At 46.4% G+C, this 23,982-nt stretch overlaps 1 protein-coding gene and 1 long non-coding RNA gene across 4 annotated transcripts in view; one reads left to right on the top strand and one right to left on the bottom strand.

The window, feature by feature from the left end:
- FBXO41 (F-box protein 41) overlaps window positions 1-23,982 on the bottom strand; it is a 120,975-nt gene that overhangs the window by 22,353 nt on the left and 74,640 nt on the right. For all 3 annotated transcript variants that reach the window (XM_083756481.1, XM_083756479.1, XM_083756480.1), the window contains exons 3-8: window positions 20,228-20,438; window positions 18,588-18,667; window positions 16,993-17,351; window positions 15,730-15,965; window positions 14,924-15,039; window positions 9,275-9,427 (exon numbers count right to left, since the gene is read on the bottom strand). In XM_083756481.1, the coding sequence (XP_083612607.1) occupies window positions 9,275-9,427; window positions 14,924-15,039; window positions 15,730-15,965; window positions 16,993-17,351; window positions 18,588-18,667; window positions 20,228-20,438 (1,155 nt within the window). The remainder of the gene's footprint in view (window positions 1-9,274; window positions 9,428-14,923; window positions 15,040-15,729; window positions 15,966-16,992; window positions 17,352-18,587; window positions 18,668-20,227; window positions 20,439-23,982) is intronic.
- Window positions 10,036-10,639, top strand: LOC310852961. Its single transcript, XR_014568486.1, has 2 exons — window positions 10,036-10,069; window positions 10,415-10,639. It is a non-coding gene; the product is annotated as an uncharacterized lncRNA (long non-coding RNA).

Here is a 23,982-nt window from a genome sequence, read left to right as displayed (position 1 = left end):
ATCATCATCATCATCATTATGTGCCAATAATGACCATTGCCAAGTTTTTGTACATTTTGAAGGGACATTGTAGCGTGTGCCTGCTCCCACACCCCTTCTCTCCCACCCCAGGCGCTGGCAAATGTGTTCTCTTTTTTGCTCTTCAAAATATGGCAACCCTGACCTAGGGTGAAGGTGTCATTTGGATTTCCGATATGAAAAACGTCTCAGGCTCGTCCCTCTTTTGGGTGGAAGAGGCAAAAGGGAGGCCAAGGCAAAGCCCCCGGGGTGAGAATTACCTGGTGCCCCCTCTCTACCTAAAAGGTAAGCTTTGCTGTTTTCTAATTTGTGAATGACCTACTTCTACGCTTTGGTTGAGCCTAAAAATAAGCAGAATCATATTATCTGGAACGCTCATCCATCTCCCAGGAAGCAGCCTGCCAAGGCGTCCTGACCGGCTTGGCTTGCCGTTAATTAAAACACGTGGGCAGGATGCTGAGCTGCCAAGCAGGAGCTGCCCAGGTGGGCCTGATCCTGCCGGGAGGACGGGGATGAACGAGGGAAGAAGGGAAGGAAGGATGCGATGGGAAGGAGAGAGAGAACCTGGAGACAGAGAAATAGCAAAAGCTGCTTTATGCCAATGGCCCCTCCAGCGTCCTGCTCTCATAACGGCCAACCAGATGCCTCATTGTGAATCTCGCAAGCAGGATTCGAACACAGGAGCCATCTTCCCTCCTGTGGTTTCCAGGAACTGGGATTCAGAAACCTGTGACGGTGAAGGGCAGAGCGTAGCCATAATACCAACAGCCATCAACAGCTCTCACATCCATGCATGGGATTTGTTTACACCACCAGCAGCAGCGCTCGAGCGACCACCATTTTAAGCAGCTCCTCTCTGGAGCACTTTCGCACGCCGCTCCTCGTCCTGCCGCCACCAGCCCCTGCCGCTCGCAAGACAAAAGTAAGCCCTACATCATGGATTGGCAAACTAAGGCCCACAGACCAGATCAGGCCCAATTGCCTGCTGGATCCAGCCCGCGGAAGGTCCGGGAATCGCTGCGTGGATTGCCAGTGCGCACGTTTTTTCCCTCTCCCTCCCATGGCGGTGATGCACCTCCTCTCTCCCTCCCTCCTCCTGGCTTCTCCCCACCCTGCCTAGAGGAGGAAGGGGGCTGGGCTTTGTTGGTGCCAGCAGCAGCAGCTCTCGAGTGGCCGCCATTTTAAGCAGCCCCTCTCCGGAGCACTTTCGCGCGCCGCTCCTTGTTCCGCCGCCACCAGCTTCTGCCGCTCGCAAAACACAGGTAAGCAGCCACCGGGGCTCGTGGTGCTCTTGCATCATTTTTGTTCCCAAAATATAGTCCGGCCCCCCACAAAGTCTGAGGGACAGTGGAGTGGCCCCCTGCTGAAAAAGTTTGCTGACCCCTGCCCTGCATGGTTCCATCTGCGAATGGAAAAGCACTTAGGGGAGGGTGATTCTGAGCTGCAAAACAGTGGGAGGAGAAGGGGCCACTGCCTGCTCAGCCTGACTTTAGCTTCAAATAAATAAACCACAGAGCCCTGCAATTAAGCACGCCATTGTGAGGCCTGAAAACAAATTTCTTTCCCGCATCTAGGGACTTAGGTACGTTAGCGAAGAAACAGCGATTTGAACGCGCTATAAACATGCAACACCAGATGGTGCCAGAGAGCAGGAAATTTTAAAACACGATTTTCCATAGAGATTTCCCCCCCTTTTGTTATAATTTAATTTCTGACTTATTTATAGTGGTTTCCCCCTGTGTCTAGATCCATCCCATCCCATCCTCTCCTCCATGCATTTGTCTGATCCCCTTTTAAATGCATCCAAGCTGGTCGCTGTCACAGCTTCCTGTGGGAGGGAGTTCCACTTGTTAACTGTGGAAGTTAGTACTTTCCTTTTTCTGACCATAATCCTCCAGCAGTTGCCTCCACGGGATGTTCATTGGCATTTAATAATAATAATAATAATAATAATAATAATAATAATAATAATAATTTATTATTTATACCCCACCCATCTGGCTGGGTTTCCCCAGCCACTCCAGGTGGCTTCCAACAAAACACTAAAATACAATAACCTATTAAACATTAAAAGCTTCCCTAAACAGGCTGCCTTCTTCTAAAAGTCTGGTAGTTGTTTTTCTCTTTGACATCTGGTGGGAGGGCGTTCCACAGGGCGGGCGCCACCACCGAGAAGGCCCTCTGACTGGTTCCCTGTAACTTGACTTCTCGCAAGGAGGGAACCGCCAGAAGGCCCTCGGCGCTGGACCTCAGTGTCCGGGCAGAACGAGAGGGAGGGAAACGTTTTCCCATCCGCTTTCTTATCATCCTGCCAGCTTGTACGCGTGCCTTTTCTCTAAACTAGACCGAGTAGCCTCCTACAGGCTGAGTAGCAGCAGTCTTGGGAGGTGGACTGGGAGCTGCCTAGAAGGAAAAGTCACAGCAAAAGCTGCTCTTCCTGGAGCAATAAAGTGGATGGCAAGAACTGACGGCTGATGGTTTTGCAGGATTCGTTGCCAGCAGCGAAAGCCAGATCGGGTTCAACAGCACTGTCTCAGCTGGGAAGGATATGCATGGAATAGCAGGCAGAGCAAATGTCAGGCGCACATTTTCTGTGCCCGTGCAATCTGCCGCAGGAAATCATCCAAATAATGGAGAGGCGAAAGACCCCACGATAGTCTGCACGCCTATGAGTCCACCTGCCTCGAATTTCTTTCATGATTAAAGTTGAGCATCTTCTCAAAGTGAATTTGTTTCACTGCATCCCCTGCCCCATTCACAAGAGACTTGTTGCTGATTGCGCCTGCTGGTCCAACCCCGATGCAATGTAGGTATCGCAACACTCAGTCCCCCATCCAATTTGAACCTGGACCCTGCTTAGTTTTGCAAAATGTGGCAGCAGTTTTATTAGGCAGGGAACTCAGCCAAGTCTGTGAAGAGCCAATAAAGGGTTAACTCCAGCTTTGAAGGGTGTGATCTGCTGACAGACATACTCCGTGACAGGTGCCATTCTGCATTTGTGAGCACTCAATCTTTTAGTGTGGCGGCACCTAAACTTTGGAACTCCCCGCCAATTGAGACCAGACAGGCTCCTTCACTGTACCTGTTTCTATGCAATCCTGCCAGACTGTATAATAAATATTTATTCAATTTATACATGTATGGACCTTATGCATGAACAGAATATAGAATGAACTGATCCACTGGGTCTTCTGCTTTTTCCGTTGAACTTTATGAGACTTCCATTGAAATCTACAATTTGATACAATGAATAGTATACCTTATTTATTCAAAAGTACAGCCGATTACGTCTTATGTGTTTATTGAGTACGTTTCACGTAATCATAGGTTTGTTGTTGTTTTGCTAATGATCCTGCCAGACTGAGCAGCATTTAACCCCATTCATTAGCTGTTGGAAACAGGGATGCACAGCCGACACAGGATTTAACCCCCCCAGCAGCCTTCAGATGACGCCAGCTGGTGGCTGGCTGGCTAGGTGATATGGGCACTCCCCAGCCACACAGCAGATAGTTAACTCTATGTACCGCCCGCTAGGGGGCTGTGCTCATGCAGCCAGAGACTATGCCTGCATGGAGCTCCCTTTGCTCATCCCTTTTCAGTCCGCCGCTGGTTCTGGGAGACAGTGGTGCAGGAGAGGCTGGGGAAACACCCAGCCCTTCACTTGCCTGGCCTGCCTCTTCCAACACATCTTGTGCTCCCCTCTCCAGCTCTGAACCTCCAAGGAAGGAGAGTCCACCACTTCTACTGTCAAACAGCTCTTTCAGACAGAAAGTCTTTCCTTACGTCCAGTCGGAATCTCCTTTCTTGTAACTTGATGCCACTGGTTCGAGTCCTGCCCTCCAGGGCAGGGGAAAGCAAGCTTGTTCCCTCTTCCATGTGACAGCCCCAGAGATAGATGAAGATCCTATCTCCTCTCAGTCTCCTCTTCTCCAGGTGGAACACGCCCAGGTCCCTCATACTGTTTCTGGGGGACAGGAGGCGGGCAGGTATGGGGGACTCACTGGTCCTGAATGGGGTAACTGTGCCCCTGAACTGTGCCCAGGTGCGCAGCCTGGGAGTCATTTTGGACTCACAGCTGTCCATGGAGGCGCAGGTCAATTCTGTGTCCAGGGCAGCTGCTTATCAGCTCCATCTGGTACGCAGGCTGAGACCCTATCTGCCCGCAGACTGTCTCACCAGAGTGGTGCATACTCTGGTTATCTCCTGCTTGGACTACTGCAATGCGCTCTATGTGGGGCTACCTTTGAAGGTGACCCGGAAACTGCAATTAATCCAGAATGCGGCAGCTAGACTGGTGACTGGGAGCAGCCGCCGAGACCACATAACACCGGTCCTGAAAGCCCTACATCGGCTCCCAGTGCGTTTCCGAGCACAATTCAAAGTGTTGGTGCTGACCTTGAAAGCCTTAAACGGCCTCGGCCCAGTATACCTGAAGGAACGTCTCCACCCCATCGTTCTGAGGCTGTTTAGGGCTTAAAAGGTCAACACCAACACTATGAATTGTGCTCAGAAATGTACTGGGAGCCAGTGTAGGGAACCCACTTAAGGACTTTATGCAGGCTCCGGAATACCCCATAAGGGAAAGGGAGCCTATTTTCTTATAACAGTGGGAACGCTGTGACCTTTTTCTCACCGGGAGATGCTCAGAGATGCTCAGGCTCTCAGAGTGAGCCCACCCCAGCCGCTTGTTTCGCAAAGAGCCACCCACAGCTCCTCTGCGCATCCCAGATGTGTTCTCCACGCCAGCTCAGCCTCCTAATCTAAGACAATCTCACCAGCCCATTCAAGCTGGGCTAATTGCACGGTTTCTCCCAGACGTCCTGACACGGGGACAGTTGCGCACTCCCCCGCCGGCACACTAAGCCGCTTCGCCATGGCAGTCTTGCCGAGGATAAAGCCCAGCCGTGCTGTGCTGTAAACAAAATGTGCCCTTATTCCCTTATGGGGGACACAAGAGCTCTTATAGAGTCCTTACGTGGGTTCCCTATTGGTAGGAGAAAAGAACAGAGACCAACCAGAGAATATTGAGAAGCAAAGCAGCTAGCAAGCCTGATCTTTATTGATCTGTTGCAACAGGGAAGATCTCCTCACACGCAGGAAAGGAGGAGGAACCCAGAACAACAGTGTGGAAGCCCTTATATAGACATTTTTAATTCCCTGTCCTGGAGCTCAAGATCACCCCTCCATACATCATACATACACCGCAGAAGGGGTGTAACCTAAGACCACCCCCCACAAACATCATACTTACATCGCAGAAAAGGCGGTCTACAACAGAAATTTGAGTGTTGTTATTTTTCCCGTCTGCCAGGTATTCTGATAATGCCTTATCTGATTGCCTTTCCCGGAAGTCTGCCCATTCCTTTTGAAATGGTGATTACTTAATTCCTGTGACAATGGGTATGTTCCATCACCCCCGCTCCCTCCTTGCAGAGAAACATTTGGTCAGCTTGGGAGTCAAAATGGTTTCAGGAGGTCTTCCTGTGCTCCTTCAGATGGTGGTATATTTATGAAGATTTATTATATATATGACCTTAAAATTCTATTACAGATGCTCGCCTGTCACACCCCCAGGCTTGAAGCAAAGAAACGTTTCCTTATTATTTCACACCTCCGCTGTCTTTTCGCTGCTCTTGGGCGGTCTGTGATGATCTCAGGGGGTCTTAGCTGTCGGCCTGGGATGGAGGGCAAAGGCCTCCTTCTCCCCGATCTCCTGGCGCACAGGGGAATATGGATTCATTTCCGAATGAATGAACAATTGGAGCAAATGGAGTCCTTTCAGTTCAGTTTTCGTTCATAGGGACACAGGAAGGTGCTTTATTCAGAATCAGGATGCGCCAAATTTTCCCCAGCCCTGTCTGGAGATGGGGAGTTCAAACAGCAACAGTATGATGACTTATGTCGTTAGAAAAGGTCAGCAAAATTGGCCACCACTTCCCTCCCTTCCATTCATTCCATTTCCTATTTTAAAAATTATTTATTCCTTAAGGGGAAGAAATGGAGGCAGTGAGAGATTTTACTTTCTTGGGCTCCATGATCACTGCTGATGGTGACAGCAGTCACAAAATTAAAAGACGCCTGCTTCTTGGGAGAAAGGCGATGACAAACCTAGACAGCATCTTAAAAAGAGATATCACCTTGCCGACAAAGGTCCGTATAGTTAAAGCCGTGGTTTTCCCAGTAGTGATGTATGGAAGTGAAAACTGGACCATAAAGAAGGCTGCTCACTGAAGAATGGATGGTTTTGAATTATGGTGCTGGAGGAGACTCTTGAGAGTCCCATGGACTGCAAGGAGATCAAACCAATCCATTCTGAAGGAAATCAGCCCTGAGTGCTCACTGGAAGGACAGATCCTGAAGCTGAGGCTCCAAGACTTTGGCCACCTCATGAGAAGAGAAGACTCCCTGTAAAAGACCCTGATGTGGGGAAAGATGGAGGGCACAAGGAGAAGGGGACGACAGAGGATGAGATGGTTGGATAGTGTTTTCGAGGTTACCAGCATGAGTTTGACCAAACTGCGGGAGGCAGTGGAAGACAGGAGGGCCTGGCATGCTCTGGTCCAGGGGGTCACACGACTAAACAAACAAACAAACAAACAAACAAACAAACAAACAAACAAAAAAACAAAAAAAACCTCTGCTCCCTTTCATCCACCAAACCTCACAGCTGCATCTCCCTCCCTGATCCAGAAAAGCAATCATTTCTCTCAAAACAACAGCTCAGCCAGACACACAGAAGATCAGCTGGCAAACAATACACGCCCTTCTCTCGATGCCAGGAAAACGCTCTGTGCCTCTCCAGATGCTACTACAGGGCAGGACTATTTTTAAAAAATTATATCTAAAAAGTTGCGACACCCTAGCCATACTAGGTTTTTCTTTCCAACTGTGTTTTTCCTCCATTTGCAGCACAGAATTCTGTGGCCAGGCGACAGCTTCTGATGCCAAGACAGGGAAGAAAAAGAAGAACTCTACAGCTTGCATAAATTACAGTAATTAAGTAATTTTGCATATGCCGATTGACGGGCTAGCCCGATCGTTGGCTGCAGGCCTCCCACCCAGCTTGCATAAACGGCGGTAATTAAGTGGCTTTGCATGTATGCCGATTGACAGCGGAAAAAAAATCTTTGGCTGAAGACCTCCCACTCAGGAAGGTCTTTGAGAATCTTATATGCAACGGCTGGAGCTCGGACTTTGGTGGCAAAGGGTTAGAAGGAACAAGAAGCCCCGACAATAACAAACTGGCATTACAAGCTACAGGAATTTGCTAAAATGGCGCAGTTAACAAACACCCTGAGAGGCAATTCCAAACAAAAATTTATGGAAAAGTGGGATATATATAAAACATATGATCAAAAATACAGCAAAGGTTCGTTATCTATGCTAGCATTTGATAGACGTTGGAGTGAGACTGAGTTTAGAAATAAGACTAAGAGCACATATCGATATAGGAATGTATCAGATAAAATGTAAAGAAATATACAATAATAAGAGAAGCTGTTAGACTATGCGGAGTTGGACAAATTGACAGGGAAGATTAGATATTTAAGAGACCAAAAGTTCATCGAGGACTGGGGGAAATTTGTGGAATATCTGGAAAATATAAGTGAGGGACAGATAACACTAGAGGGATTTAAAGAAGCACTGTGAAAAATTATGAAGTATTGTCTAAAGGGAATAGAAAGAAAGATATAAATAATATCAATATAAATCTAAGGAATGCGTAATTTAAATAATTACTAAGGATGATTTACGGAAAAGCTGAAGGAAGTCCAGAAAAGGAATAATTTGTGAAAAATTTGATGTGAAATTAATATGTGTTTTTGTTGTAAACTAATAAAAATTTATTTAAAAAAAATATAAGAGTACATTCATTTGTAAAAAAGGAATACACAACAGGAAAGACAGGAAGTCTAGTGTGTTGGTATGTATATGATTGGGGGGGAATTGTTTTTGTTTTTTCTCTTTGTTTTTTCTCTTTTTTGTTTCATTTTCTTTCTAGGTATATAAAATTTGTATATAATTTTTGTATACAGGTTTGAAATTATATTATAGTAAGTCCTGTAATGTAATATGACAACGTTTACTGATGTAATATAAGAATGTTAACAAATAAAAAAAATGCAAATTAAAAAAGAAAAGAATAAAAAGAGAATCTGCCTAGGGTCCAGTTTTGCCAGCGGAAAACAAGTTTAGGTTCTGCTTCTTATTTATTTTATCTGATTATTTGAGTTTATTTCTGTTTCTCCCCCTCCTCATTTCATCCCCAAAACTGGCCTGTGAGGTAGGCTAGGCTGAGAGGCGGCGACTGGCCCAAGGTTACACCCAGAGAGCTTCATTCCTGGCCGAGCCGGGACTTGAACCCTGCTCTCTCCCAGGTCCTAGTCTGGCGCTCTAACCACTGAACCACACTGCCACATTTCCAAATTGGTTGAGAACTGCATTTTGTCGTGAACTTACCAAAATGACAGAATTAATAAGAAACCACTCAGGCGAAAAGGTTAAAAAATGGAATGGGATTGTTTCAAAAATTACCTGACAAAATTACTTGTTCGAATAACAACACTCGGTTGTGCCTAGATTCATTCCACAGAAATAAGGGAATTTTCTTTTTCAACGGTTGAATACAGAGAATTTAAATGTAAGAGAAATGTTGAAGCTGCATAGAGATAGGGGGAAGTCGACAAACATATAAGGGACTCAAACCAGTATAGTGAAACGGAAAGAAAGTGACTGTAAAGAATGAAAACGAAAAGGAGAAATATGAAGGTACAGTGGTACCTCGGGTTAAGTACTTAATTCGTTCCGGAGGTCCATTCTTAACCTGAAACTGTTCTTAACCTGAAGCACCACTTTAGCTAATGGGGCCTCCCACTGCCGCCGCGCCGCCGCCGCACGATCTCTGTTCTCATCCTGAAGCAAAGTTCTTAACCCGAGGTAATATTTCTGGGTTAGCGGAGTCTGTAACCTGAAGTGTATGTAACCTGAGGTACCACTGTAATTTCTTTCTAGCAATTTTGTGTATAGATTATTCAAATCATGGTTTGTACTCCTTGAATAATTTTGTGTATTTGAAAAAATATCTTTTCTTTCTTTCTTTCTTTCTTTCTTTCTTTCTTTCTTTTTCTTGTTTTGTTTTTTGTATTGTTTTTTCTTTTCGGTATGTGTAAATTTTAAAAAAATGCAATTATTATTATTATTATTATTATTATTATTATTATTATTATTAAAAGAGAGTTGCATTCTGCCCGCCTACCGGTAGGTGACAGCTTGGAGCGCTCGACAGTAGCAGCTGGCCAGCCAGAGGGAGCGATCTGTCAAGATGTTGGGGCAGTGCGAAATCCGGAGAATCAATAGGTTGCTTCCGGTGGCCTTCAGCAGCGACTCCAGGCCAGCTTCGAGGCAGCCCCTGCGAAGGAAAGGTCCAGATCATCAGAACTGTAGAGTTGGAAGGGACCACAAGGGTCATCTAGACCAACCCCCTTTAATATATGACTCCTTTGCCCAATGTGGGGTTCGAACCCACAACCCTTTGCACCACAAAACACAGGGCAGTTTTATACGTCTTTAACTGCCATGGCTTCCTTCGGTAAGTAACCAAACCAACCCCTGCGTTGCAAAGAGAACGCCAGCAATGTCTAGGCAATACGATGGCTATGTACATACGCAATAAACCATCTTTTATAGAATTCCTTCAGACCCTAACAAGTCCAAAATGAAATCTCTAGTCTCAAACTCTCTGAAAATCTTTAAATGATGCGAGGTATCAGACTTTGTATGATGAAAGACAAACTGTGAAGCTTTGTGTATTCAGCAAATATGATGTCCAACACTGAACAGTGATTCCAGATATAGACTACTGTTTTGCAGAATTCTTCGTCAGCGTGGTGGGAGGATATAGAATTGCTTCATAAACCCATCTCATTTCGAATGACTGTACAGTGGTGCCCCGCAAGACGAATGCCTCGCAAGACGGAAAACTCGCTAGACGAAAGAGTTTTCCGTTTTTTGAGCCGAATTTCCCTATGGGCTTGCTTCGCAAGACGAAAACGTCTTGCAAGTTTGTTTCCTTTTTCTTAACACCATTAATACAGTTGCAACTTGACTTTGAGGAGCAACTCATAGAACGCAGTGTACATAGTAGCCTTTTTTGAGGTTTTTAAAGACTTTGGTGATTTTTGAAGCTTTTCCAAAACTTATTTTGCAGCCATTTGGTAAGTTAAGCTTTTAAAACTTTTTTTTTTTTGGGGGGGTGGATTTTGGGTTGGGGTGTTTGGAATTCAAGGACTTGGTGTTGGGGAGGGGTTTGCAAGAATCTGGAAGCTTGTGTGGTTTTTTTCTGCATTTTTATGATTTTCTGTGACCATTGGGCCACTCTGCTGTTTTTTTTAAAAAGAATTCTGGATTTGAATTTCTGTGTGCTGGGTGGCTGGGGGAACAGTTGGGGAGGGGTTTGCAAGAATCTGGAAGCTTGTGTGGTTTTTTCTGCATTTTTATGATTTTCTGTGACCATTGGGCCACTCTGCTGTTTTTTAAAAAAAATTCTGGGTTTGAATTTTGAAATGCTCTTTACAGTATGTGTGACTTTAAAGAGCACTTAATAAACTCTTGTTGTACCAAATTTGGCTTTGTTTGGACTTTTTTTGACCATAGGAACGCATTAATTGATTTTCAATGCAATCCTATGGGATTTCGTGCTTCGCAAGACGAAACATTCGCTAGACGAAAAAATTCACAGAACGAATTAATTTCGTCTTGCGAGGCACCACTGCATGTAAATGAAAATATCAAATGCTGTGGAACAGTGCTCATGTAATAATCATTGGTATTTTCATTTACATACATTCATTCGAAATAAGATGGGTCTTTCATTTTACATTGTACAGCGCCCTCCCCCTACAATTTAACAGGCTGTTTATGGCTGAAGACCTGGGTAAATAGCAATGTTTTCGCCTGGCGCCTAAAGACATGTAAGGATGGTGCCAAGTGAGTCTCTCTAGGGAGAGCATTCTGCAGATGGGGAGCTATGTAAGGCTTTAGAGGTCAAGTTTTGAATTGGGCCCAGAAACTAACTAACAGCCAGTACAGTCTCACCTCTTTTTTGCCAAGGAGCTCAAGGTGGTATACATGGTTCTCCCCGAACCCTGTTTTTTTTTTTTTTATCCTCACAACAATCTTGTGAGGCAGCTTAGGCTGAGAGGCAATGACCAGCTCAAAGTCACCCAGTGAGCTTTGTTCATGCCTAAGTGGGGATTTGAATTCTGGTCTCCCAGGTACTGGTCTAGCACTCTGAAATGCAGGAATCACAACTAAGGCATCCCAGACAGATGAGCATCCAACCTCTGCTTAGAAACCTCCAAGGAAGGAGAGTCCACCATCTTCTGAGGGAGACCGTTCCACCGCTGAAAAGCTTTCACCCTCAGAAAGTTCTTCCTAGGGTTTAGTTAGAATCTCCTTTCTTGTAACTTTTAAAATTATTATTGAATTTACATACCGCCCTATAAGGTTACCAGATTTTTTTCAATGAATCCGAAGACACTTTAAATAAATAAATACTACACGTTTGGACGTTGATGCTGCAGTGATGGCAGTGGCTGAGAGGCAACTGTCGCCTTGACCTCAACCGCCACGTTTCTGTTACGATATGGATGCAATGCTGCTGCAAAGTACTAGCTTGAAAAGTAAACATGATGGGAATGTTGGGACTGCCCGTGGGAAACAGTGGAACAGTCAATTCACAGTGCGAAGCACCGGAATTAGCTCAGAGTGTAATATGAGCTCTTCCGTTTGTTCCTGTCCTGGAAGTACAGGAAGTGTTTGTCACTACACTGCTGGAGTTTGAAGAGAGCAGTCATGTTTTTTGTAATGCTGCAAAGACAGAAATAAAGGCATGTAAATACGTTTCTGTCTATCTCTTTCTCCTGCCAGGGGGGGCAGAAAAGAGGGGGGGTGTTCTTCTCACGTTTGACAAGAATCACCTATCGAGACCTCGCCTGGAACTTGCTGGGGAAAGCAGCCAGGGAGGTCAACAGGGAATCATGCCGGGTGCCTGGGAGAGTTGCCAGTTTCTCCTGATAAAGGCTTGATTTCTGACAGTTTCCCCTTCCTTTGAGGCTCCTGTCTCCTTTCTCCATGAGCCTGGGCAGCCCCTGAGTTGTTGGTTCTTTGGTGGTGGTGGGCAAGCGGTGTGTGGTGGGTCAGGCATGGAAGGTGGAGAAGGAGGGCCGAGAGCGGCAGCGGCGGTGAGGCTCGGGCAGCACGATGCCTCCCTTCCCATCGGAGCTGCCCCAATCCCATTCCTACTTGCGTGCAAGCAGGAGGGGGTGGGGATCTCTTAGCTGGGCAGGGAGGCTTCCCGTTGCCTGACTGAGAGATCCCTGCCCCTCCTGCTTGCACACAAGCTCTGATAGGCAGCGTGAACCTTCCCTTCACAGCTGAGAGATCCCCATCCCATTCCTGCTTGCACGCAAGTAGGCATTGGGAGGCTGCTCCGATAGGCAGCATGAAGCCTCCCTTCGCAGCTTAGTTGCTGGGATCAGGGAAGGTGGAGGCAGCCCGGAAGCTGCGTCTTAGAGCCCCTGCACCACCATCATATGGGGACTTCCAAGCAGCTCCTGAATCCAGCCAGAGCCAACTGCCCCGGGCTGCTGAGACTGCCACTGCTGCGTTTCCCGGGGACATCAGATGAAATCCGGGGACATTCCGTTGATGGAATTTGTCCGGGGACTTATTCGCAAACCCAGGGACATCTGGTAACCCTATACCCAGAGGTCTCAGGGCGGTTCACAGAAAAGATCACAATATATAAAATCAAAATAAGAACAATAACCCAATAACACTCCAGAGCAGGATGAAACAATATTGCTCCCTCTCCCATGTGACAGCCTTTGAGATATTTGAAGGTGGCTCTCATATCTCCTCTCAGTCTCTTCTTTTCTAGGCTAAACTTACCCAGCTCCTTCTACCGTTCCTCATAAGGCCTGGTTTCCAAACCTTTGATCATCTTGGTCGCCCACCTCTGCACACCTTTCAGCTTGTCAACATCCTTCTGAAATTGTGGTGCCCAGAACTAGACACAGTATTCCAGGTGTGGTCTGACCAGGGCAGAATAGAGTGGTCCTGTGACTTCCCTTGATCTGGACACTACACTTCTGTTGATGCAGCCTAGAATAGCATTAGCATTGCTGACTGACCGAACCCAAAGGGTGCTCATCAATGGTTCCTCTTCATCCTGGAGAAGAGTGACTAGTGGGGTGCCACAGGGTTCTGTCTTGGGCCCGGTCTTATTCAACATCTTTATCAACGACTTGGATGATGGACTCAAGGGCATCCTGATCAAATTTGCAGATGACACCAAACTGGGAGGGGTGGCTAACACCCCAGAGGACAGGATCACACTTCAAAACGACCTTGACAGATTAGAGAACTGGGCCAAAACAAACAAGATGAATTTTAACAGGGAGAAATGTAAAGTACTTTGCACTTGGGCAAAAAAAATGAGAGGCACAAATACAAGATGGGAGACACCTGGCTTGAGAGCAGTACATGTGAAAAGGATCTAGGAGTCTTGGTTGACCACAAACTTGACATGAGCCAACAATGTGACGCGGCAGCTAAAAAAGCCAATGCAATTCTGGGCTGCATCAATAGGAGTATAGCATCTAGATCAAGGGAAGTAATAGTGCCACTGTATTCTGCTCTGGTCAGACCTCACCTGGAGTACTGTGTCCAGTTCAGGGCACCACAGTTCAAGAAGGACACTGACAAACTGGAACGTGTCCAGAGGAGGGCAACCAAAATGGTCAAAGGCCTGGAAACGATGCCTTATGAGGAACGGCTAAGGGAGCTGGGCATGTTTAGCCTGGAGAAGAGGAGGTGAAGGGGTGATATGATAGCCATGTTCAAATATATAAAAGGATGTCACATAGAGGAGGGAGAAAGGTTGTTTTCTGCTGCTCCAGAGAAGCGGACACGAAGCAATGGCTCCAAACTACAAGAAAGAAGATTCCACCTAAATATTAGGAAGAACTTCCTGACAGTAAGAGCTGTTTGACAGTGGAATTTGCTGCCAAGGAGTGTGGTGGAGTCTCCTTCTTTGGAGGTCTTTTAGCAGAGGCTTGACAACCATATGTCAGGAGTGCTCTGATGGTGTTTCCTGCTTGGCAGGGGGTTGGACTCGATGGCCCTTGTGGTCTCTTCCAACTCTATGATTCTATGATTCTATGATTAGCTTTTTTTGTTGCCGCCTCACACTGTGGACTCGTGTTAAGCCTGATATTTGAAGATGGCTCTCATAGCTCCTCTCAGTCTCCTCCTCTTTTCCAGGCTAAACAACCCTGCTCCCTCAACCGTTCCTCATCAGGCTTGGTTTCCAGACCCTTGAACATATTGGTTGCCCACTGTCAGGGGACTGCTATCAGAACAGGGGAGGGAGGCAGGGGGGCTGTTGGGATACAGAGAGCCTCCCAAACTCCTGAGGAGCAGTTCTTCTTCCAGCGGTGGGAAAAGCCACACCTCCAGTGGAGAACAGGGGGAAGGGCTCAAGGATGGTGCTGAGAGCCCCAGCGCCTCACCTAGCCAGGCTGGCCAGGAGGGACACATGCCCCTTCCATCACCCAGCTTGCACAGAGGTGTGAAATGCAAGGAGCGGAGGAGGAGGCTTGGGGTGCCGAAATTCTTATGTTGTGGGAGAAACCAGAAGGGGCCACTCCCGGATTCTTAGTAGACAGACATGAACTTTGTGGATCTGCACTGTAAATAGTTTGCACAATAAAACCTGTAAAAGACAGGTCGGAGTCGTGCCTGGCTACTCACGAGCAACCACCGCCAGCATCTGACACCCACCTCTGCACACCTTCCGGCTTGTCAGTTTCCCTGACCGACTTGCCAGGAGGGTCTGACTCACCGTGTGCTTTTCATGTAGTCCTCCTTGGTCTCCTTCTTCCCCCTCTGACGGGGCTTGAGGTTCTGGAGGGTGAGGGAGTGTGTTTGGGTGCACCACTGTGACAGCATGACCAGGAACTGTGGAAGGACAAGGGACATTAAATGCCAGGCAAGTGCCACTCATACGCATCCTTTCAGGCCCTGACGTTCTGCTTATCTCCCATTTGGATACAGGCATAACTTTAAAATCCTATAAGCTCCGGTTAAACTTGGATCTGAACCAGGATACATATATGAGAAAATGGGTGCAATATTTGGATCATAGAGTTCAATTTTAAAAAACCAAAACAAAAAAAAAAAGGATGGTACTAGCCTAAAGATGGAAAGAAGATAAAATCCCCACCAGACAGAATTGAGAAATTAAGCTGTTAGAATATGCCAAAATGGCAAAACTGACCAGAAAGCTTGGGAACCAAGAAGACAATAACTTTCAAGAAAGAAAGTTTATAATCTACCTTAGGAGACCACTGTAAGCAGATTAAAACATTAGCAGGATTTTAACAACACTTGTAATGTCACTAATATCATGAACAATATGGAAAGATACAAAATATGGATTCTGTAAGAATACGCAGTTGAAAATGTTGACAATAGGACCCATGGAGGAGACGGAGGGAAGTCGAGGGATTCAGAGAAATATATGGATATGTATTTGGTATTGTTACAACTTTTTGCTTGAAAAATCAAATAAAAATATATTTTTAAAAAAGCAACACCAGAAAACAACAAAAGCCAGTAAGCCACAGCAATCTGCAGACTTTGGCTCACCTTAGACGACACCCTGGCGTTCTCCAGGAGCACCCGGGTCCACACGGCGGGGTGCCGCGCCACAAACTTCCAGTCCTTGCAGACCTCGGCTGCCCTCAGCAGCGTCTTGGTGTCAAGGTACGTGAAGATGCAGAAGAGAGCGGCTCGCATCTTGAGGATTTCGGGGCTGATGACCTCGTTTGAGCGAGCCGGGCTGCCTCTCTCCGGCCGGACTGCCTTCCCTCCTTCAGACCTGGCTGTGACATAAGAGATCCATAAAGTTGTCTGGGCACATTAGGGTGTGTTATTTTTTCCCCCATTTTCCATTTCCTTTCACTTTTTAATTTGTAGGTACAGAGGTACCGCGGTTTTCAAATGTAATTCATTCCGGAAGACCATTCGACTTCCAAAACGTTAGAAAGCCAAGTGGCCTGCCAATTCAGCAGAGAAAATTGTGAAAAACAACAGATACAGCAGAAGCCATTCGACTTTTGAGGCGCATTTAAAAATTGAAGCATTTACTTCCGGGTTTCCAGCGTTTGAAAGCCGAAAAGTTCGGCAGTGGAGACGTCCGAAAACTGAGGTACCTTCGTATACAGTGGACACTTGGATTGCGAACGTGATCCATGCGGGATGCACGTTTGCAACTCGCAGCATTCGCAACCCATGTCTGCACATGCACGGGTTGCGATTCTGCGATTCTGCGCATAGTGCAAATTAGCACTTCTGCACATGCGTGACCACCAAAACCCAGAAGTAACAAATTCCAGGTTTCAGTGGTCCGCAATTTAAAGTGTCTGTAACCCGAGGCATGACTGTATTACGATACACAAGGTGTTTTGTGGCAACAACATATATAACAAAGGACACACGTCTTACAACAATCAGAGCCAATACAGGATGCCATTATCCAACATAACTTTAAAACGAATGACTTATATCAAATAAAGCAATAGCCAACAATCTATTGGAATATTATAGTACACAAGAAAATTAATGCTCTAAACACCAGCGAGTCTTAAGGAGGAAGACTTAATTTTGGCAAGTTTCTTCAGCAAGGGTTCTTAAAAATATGTTTTTGGGCATCAGGAATTCAACTCTGCTCTCTCAAGACAGATGGATGCCAATAGCAGCAGAATTTCTAGGCCTGCAGACTTCACTTTTGGGGGTTCCCAATGGCCGCTGTTGCTCTGACCCAATAGAATCTGCCTTAAACGTCATATTATACATGGTTTATGGAAGAAAATCCACCATGCCCCGCTCTCTGCAGGAGAGGAGACTCACCTTGCAGCCTCGAGCTGTTTCTGGACCTGGAGAAATTCTCCTGCTGAGCCTCTGCCGGGGGCTCGGTCTCCCACATCTCGGCCTCCGACTCGGTGGTCCTGGAGCCCACGTCGGAGATGTCTCCTTCTTCGCCCTCGGTGCTGTTGCGGTAAGGGCGGCGGTGCCAGTTCTGGATGGCCTGCCTGCGGAGACCCGAAGCCCTCACTCCACCGGGCCTGTCGAAAGCACTGTCCGAACCTCGGTTCTGCCCGCCCTGGTAGGACTGCCCATCGGCGTTCTCATCCCCCTGGTACAGCTCGGGGCTGTCGCTGTCGTAGCAGCCGGAGCTCTGGGAGACGGCTTTGGCACGGCTAGAGGCTCTGGAAGCACAGAAGGGAAGCGTTAGCAGGAAGGGGCACCCAAAGGCCATCCAGACCAGCCCATTTCTGTTCCGGGCCAGTTGACGGGTATGTAATACCTATTCTGTATTTGTAAGAACTATATTTTGGAACTCCCTGCCATTGATATCAGGCAGACAGCATCATGCCACTTTTCCTGGCACCTGCTAAAAACACTCCCGTTTAGACAAGGGACGTGGGTGGCGCTGTGGTCTAAACCACAGAGCCTAGGGCTTGCCGATTGTGATGTTAAAATATGAGAGTGCTGGAGGTGAAATAGTTAAACAGGTTACCCAATCAGGACCCAGGGGGTGGAGTCAGAGGGACTATAAAACCAGCTCTGGAAGGGGCAAAAGAGTTCGTTGGGAGTTGGGTGGTTGGTTGGAGTGGGAGTGAATTGGGATAGAGTCTGTGGGTAGGTTGAGTTAGTGTAGCAAAGTAAGTTGAGTCAGGAACAGTTAGGGGCTAGGAAGACAAGTAAATATCGGAGAGGTGGTTTAGTGAGTGAGAGCAGGTAGCGGAAGTTATAGGTCTGCATAGGCAGCCCATGATTGTAATGGACCAATACCGTTTATGAAACCACATGCTTGTTAAACTGCAATAAATAAACAGAAATTTATGTTCCAATTTCACCCTGACTGGACTCAGTATTGTCCCAGGTAGGGCCTGGGTGGTGGCAGCGAGAAATAAAGTGGTGGCACAAGGATCAATAGATGGTGAAACATCCGGGGACCCTGTGTGATCACCACACCGATCAGAAGGTCGGTGGTTCGAATACCCGTGACGGGGTGAGCTCCCATTGCCTGGTCCCTGCTCCTGCCAACCTAGCAGTTCAAAAGCACGTCAAAGTGCAAGTAGATAAATAGGTACCGCTCTGGCGGGAAGGTAAACGGCGTTTCTGTGCACTGCTCTGGTTTGCCTGAAGCGGCTTAGTCATGCTGGCCACATGACCCGGAAGCTGTGCGCTGGCTCCCTCGGCCAATAAAGCAAGATGAGCGCTGCAACCCCAGGTAAAGGGGTCCCTTTACCTTTACCCAGATGTTTTGAAAGTTGATGCGAGTTTTCATCTGTTTTTTCTAACCGGTTTGTGTTTTCACTTAAATTATTGTTCTCATTTCTCCCCGGTAATTTTATTGTTTTATCGTTTTTGAGAACAGTTGTATGTTTTCCCAGTCAAGCAGTGTCTAAATTTTATGAAACAAACAAACAATTCCTTACCCAGTGCTAGAAGATGATCTTTGGTTGGAAACCGCGTACGAACTGTGTGCTGTTGCTCCGGGAACCGAGTGCCTGTCTCTCTGCGGAGACAAGAAACTGGGGATCAGAAGACTCCTTCACACCCCAATGGATGAGATTCCAGAGTGCTTGAGCAGAACTACCTCCCCATTGCACCCCCACATGAGCATCACAGAAGAGACCCTGGCGAAACATGATTCCTGCCTCTAAAACAGGGGTCAGCAAACTTTTTCAGTAGGGGGCCGGTCCACTGTCCCTCAGACCTTGTGGGGGGCCGGACTATATTTTTTTGGGGGGGGGGATGAACGAATTCCTATGCCCCACAAATAACCCAGAGATGCATTTTAAATAAAAGCACACATTCTACTCATGTAAAAACACGCTGATTCCCAGACCGTCCGCGGGCCGGATAGAGAAGGCGATTGGGCCTAATCCGGCATCCGGGCCTTAGTTTGCCTACCCATGTTTTAAACCATAGTAGCGTAGAATTGCAGAGTTGGAAGGGACCCCAAGGGTCATCAAGTCCAACCCCCTGCAATGCAGGAAAAAATATATAAATTTATTTGTTTAATTATTTATTTATTGAATTTATATACCGCCCTATACCCGGGGTGGTTCACAGAATAAAATCAAGAATATAAAACCACAAAATACATAATAAAAATAAAAACAACAACCCAATAGCGTCCCCCCCTCCAAAAAAAGAAAACATGTTTTAAAAGGGCATAGGATATAAATCAGATCACCCAAAGGCCTGGTTAAAAAGGAATGTTTTTTTGCCTGGCACCTAAAGGTGTATAATGAAGGAGCCAGGTGAACTTCCCTGGGGAGAGCACTCCACAGATGGGGAGCCACTGCAGAGAAGGCCCTGTTTCTTTTGTTGCCAGTGTGGTGTAGTGGTTAAGAGCGGTAGACTCGTAATCTGGTGAACCGGGTTCGCTTCCCCGCTCCTCCACATGCAGCTGCTGGGTGACCTTGGGCCAGTCACACTTCCCTGAAGTCTCTCAGCCCCACTCACCTCACAGAGTGTTTGTTGTGGGGGAGGAAGGGAAAGGAGAATGTTAGCCGCTTTGAGACTCCTGAAGGGGAGTGATAAAGCGGGATATCAAATCCAAACTCTCTTCCTGCCACCCTCTGGCCCTCTTGAGGAGGAGGCAGACAAGAAGGGCCTCAGAAGATGATTTCAGGGTCTGGGTAGGTTCATATGGGGAGAGGCGGTCCTTGAGGTATTAAATATAATTTACGGGTAGGGAACCTCAGGTGCAGGGGCCAAATGTGGCCCGCAAGGCTCTCTATCTGGCCCATGGCATGGTCCTCAGACCATACCCCACCCACGCCCAGTCAATCCCCTCTTGGCTCTGCTTCCCTCCCCCTTCCAGAGCCATTTGCTAGGCAGAATTGCCCCCTTGCTAAGGGGCAGCTCAGTGGGGCAGCATTGGCCTTGTCCGTCAAGGTGTCCTGGGTTCAACACCCAGGATCTCCAACGAGGGTTGGGAGAGAACCCTGCCTGAGAGCCGCTGCTGCCAGTCAGTGTAGGTCACACTAAGGCTAGAGGAACAGATGTGTCTGAACTCAGTATAGAGCAGTTTCCTATATGCTTAGAACGGGCGTCGCTCGGGTACCGGTCTTCCTGTGCTCTTGGACCCAGTCACGCTGCACCTCCCCAGGCTGCAGTTGGGGGTCGTCCCACAGCTGCTACTGATGATCTGCAGCTGCTTCTCGGCTCGGTCGGCCCGATCCAGGAGCTCCTCGATGAACTGCTGGAGGCGGACTTTGGCATTGGCCTCGCGGGCCGCTGTCTCCTTCAGGAACTGGTCGATCTGGATCACTTCCCTGTGGGGCGGAAGGCGAGAGACAGGCAAACTGAATGAATGAACTTTATTATGGTCGCAGACCAGGATTTTAAAAAAGCATATAAATAAAGTAGCAGCTAGGATTTTTTAAACTGATAATTGTTAGAGCAAATGAGGACAAAGAAACAGGCATAGGATAAAACATCTGAATAAAATACAAGATTAAACACGGATAATGGATGGATAAAAACTGATAATTAAAACAGATAAGAAATAAAAACAAACAAAGACACGCAGTTAAAACAACTGTAAGAGCATAAGAACTAAAAGACTTGCAGTTGAAACAACTATAATAGGCTGCAGAGTAGAAGCCTCTGAAATAGAGGACACTCACAACATTAGAAACTGCTGTGCAAATATGGTTAAAACAGACAATTAAAACAATGTACAGCAATAAATTTAGAAACAATGTACAACAATAACCTACAGGCAAACTGTAACACCCGGCTGGATTTTTTTGTTATTTGTTATTTACCGTCTTATTTTCTCCCAAATATTCCATACATACAAAAACACACATATGTTCACACACACACACACACACACACACACACAAAACTGATAATAATGAAAGTAAATATTTTCCCCCTTTTATCATACAAAATCTTTTCTTCAATTTTGACTTCCTGTCAAGTCCCTTCTCATATGTTTTATCTTACAATCGAATGTATGCAAAACAATGCACCTTTCTATATACATTTTCTAATACATTCTGAAAACATAATAAATCCTTAATTGTTGTCCATCTCCTTTTAGTTCCTTTATCACTCGAATGCTAGCACAGAGACAAAACTATTATTTTTGAACATATCTTCTATAACCATCCCATTTTTCCACAAATTTTTGCTTTGAGTTTCCTCTGTGTTTGTAACACCCAGCTGGAAGAGTTAAAGGACCCTTCGCTGGACAGTGGTTTATAATACGCAGAAAGACGCAAAGGAATGTGTAGCTTTCAGAAACCAAACTTGAATTGCGGTTAAGATTCCTTTAATCTATATCTATCTATTTATATCTATCTCTATCTATCTATCTATCTATCTATCTATCTATCTATCTATCACTATCTATATCTATCATCTATCTATCTATCTATCTATCTATCTATCTATCTATCTATCTATCTAGAATCATAGAGTTGGAAGAGACCACAAGGGCCATCGAGTCCAACCCCCTGCCAAGCAGGAAACACCATCAGAGCACTCCTGACATATGGTTGTCAAGCCTCTGCTTAAAGACCTCCAAAGAAGGAGACTCCACCACACTCCTTGGCAGCAAATTCCACTGTCAAACAGCTCTTACTGTCAGGAAGTTCTTCCTAATGTTTAGGTGGAATCTTCTTTCTTGTAGTTTGGATCCATTGCTCCGTGTCCGCTTCTCTGGAGCAGCAGAAAACAACCTTTCTCCCTCCTCTATGTGACATCCTTTTATATATTTGAACATGGCTATCATATCACCCCTTAACCTCCTCTTCTCCAGGCTAAACATGCCCAGCTCCCTTAGCCGTTCCTCATAAGGCATCATTTCCAGGCCTTTGACCCTTTTGGTTGCCCTCCTCTGGACACGTTCCAGTTTGTCAGTGTACTTCTTGAACTGTGGTGCCCAGAACTGGACACAGTACTCCAGGTGAGGTCTGACCAGAGCAGAATACAGTGGCACTATTATTTCCCTTGATCTAGATGCTATGGTCCTATTGATGCAGCCCAGAATTGCATTGGCTTTTTTAGCTGCCGCATCACACTGTTGGCTCATGTCAAGTTTGTGGTCAACCAAGACTTCTAGATCCTTTTCACATGCACTGCTCTCAAGCCAGGTGTCACCCATCTTGTATTTGTGCCTCTCATATTTTTTGCCCAAGTGCAATACTTTACATTTCTCCCTGTTAAAATTCATCTTGTTTGTTTTGGCCCAGTTCTCTAATCTGTCAAGGTCATTTTGAAGTGTGATCCTGTCCTCTGGGGTGTTAGCCACCCCTCCCAGTCTATATCTATCATCTCCTTTATTGGCATACAGTGGTACCTCTAGTTGCAGACACGATCTGTCCTGGGGTACCATTCACACCCCAAAAAGTTCCCAACTACAGCGGTGCTTTTGTGCAAGCGCGGAGCGCGACAGAGTGCTTCTGCACATCTGTGAAGTGCGCAGAACAGTTCTACATGCGCTCAGCAAAACCCGGAAGTATACATTTCCAGGTTTGCCACGTTCGCAAGCCAAAAAGACACAACATGAACCTAACGCAACATGAGGTATGACTGTACAGTAGAACTTGTAGCAAGAGAAATGGAATGGAACATCCTAGAAGATGGTTTGTGTGTCTGATGGACTGTGAAAAGCGGCATCCGACGCTGTAAAACTTTGATGCAGATGTTCAGCATGCAGTTTGGTGGAACGCCTTCCCATCAGATGTCAAGGAAATAAACAACTATCTCACTTTAGAAGACTCCTGAAGGCAGCCCTGTTTAGGGAAGTTTTTAATGTTTGATGCTTTATTGTGTTTTTAATATTCTGTTGGAGCTGTCCAGAGTGCTGAAACCCAGACAAATGGGCGGGGTATAACTAAATTACTATTACTATTACTATTACTATTACTGTTACTGTTTTTATAGTTGATACACAATTGGTACAGTATGTATATTCTGAATTCCATTTCTCTACAACCTCTCTCTTCTTCTCGCCTGCTTCTTGGGAGGAAAGCAATGACAAACCTAGACAGCATCTTAAAAAGTAGAGACATCACCTTGCCAACAAAGGTCCGTATAGTAAAAGCTATGGTTTTCCCATTAGTGATGTATGGAAGTGAGAGCTGGACCATAAAGAAGGCTGGTCGCCAAAGAATTGATGCTTTTGAATTATGGTGCTGGAGGAGACTCTTGAGAGTCCCATGGACTGCAAGAAGATTCCGTTCTGAAGGAAATCAGCCCTGAGTGCTCACTGGAAGGATAGATTGTGAAGCTTTGGCCACCTCATGAGAATAGAAGACTCTCTGGAAAAGACCCTGATGTTGGGAAAGATTGAGGGCACAAGGAGAAGGGGACGACAGAGGACGAGATGGTTGGATAGTGTCTTTGAAGCTACAAACATGAGTCTGACCAAACTGCGGGAGGCAGTGGAAGACAGGAGGGCCTGGCGTGCTCTGGTCCATGGGTCACGAAGAGTCGGACACGACTAAACGACTAAACAACAAAAACACAACCTCTCTCTCTTTTGGACCCCATCAGTGAGGCCGAGAGGGGGTTTTGCCGTCTGGGCAGCCCAGGACCTCCAGGCTTGCACCCTGGGGAAGTCACTTTGGTGCTGCTATTGCAACAGAAACAATGCAGGAGGCAGCAGAGCAAGGTGGAAAACATGGTCTCCACCCCCCACCCCCCACTCCTCATTGAATCATTACAACCAACCCTGTGAAGTAGGGTAGGCTGAGAAGCAGTGTCTGGCCTGAAGTCGCACCCAGTTAGCTTCATGGCTGAGCGGGGATTTGAACTCTGGTCTCCCTGGTCCTAGCCTGACACTCACTCACTTTATTTATTTAT

The sequence above is a fragment of the Podarcis gaigeae genome (assembly GCF_964106915.1).
Source record: "Podarcis gaigeae genome assembly, chromosome: 9".
Lineage (NCBI taxonomy): Eukaryota > Metazoa > Chordata > Lepidosauria > Squamata > Lacertidae > Podarcis > Podarcis gaigeae.
Note: the sequence above shows the minus strand (reverse complement) of the source record. Positions and strands in the feature narration are given on the sequence as shown.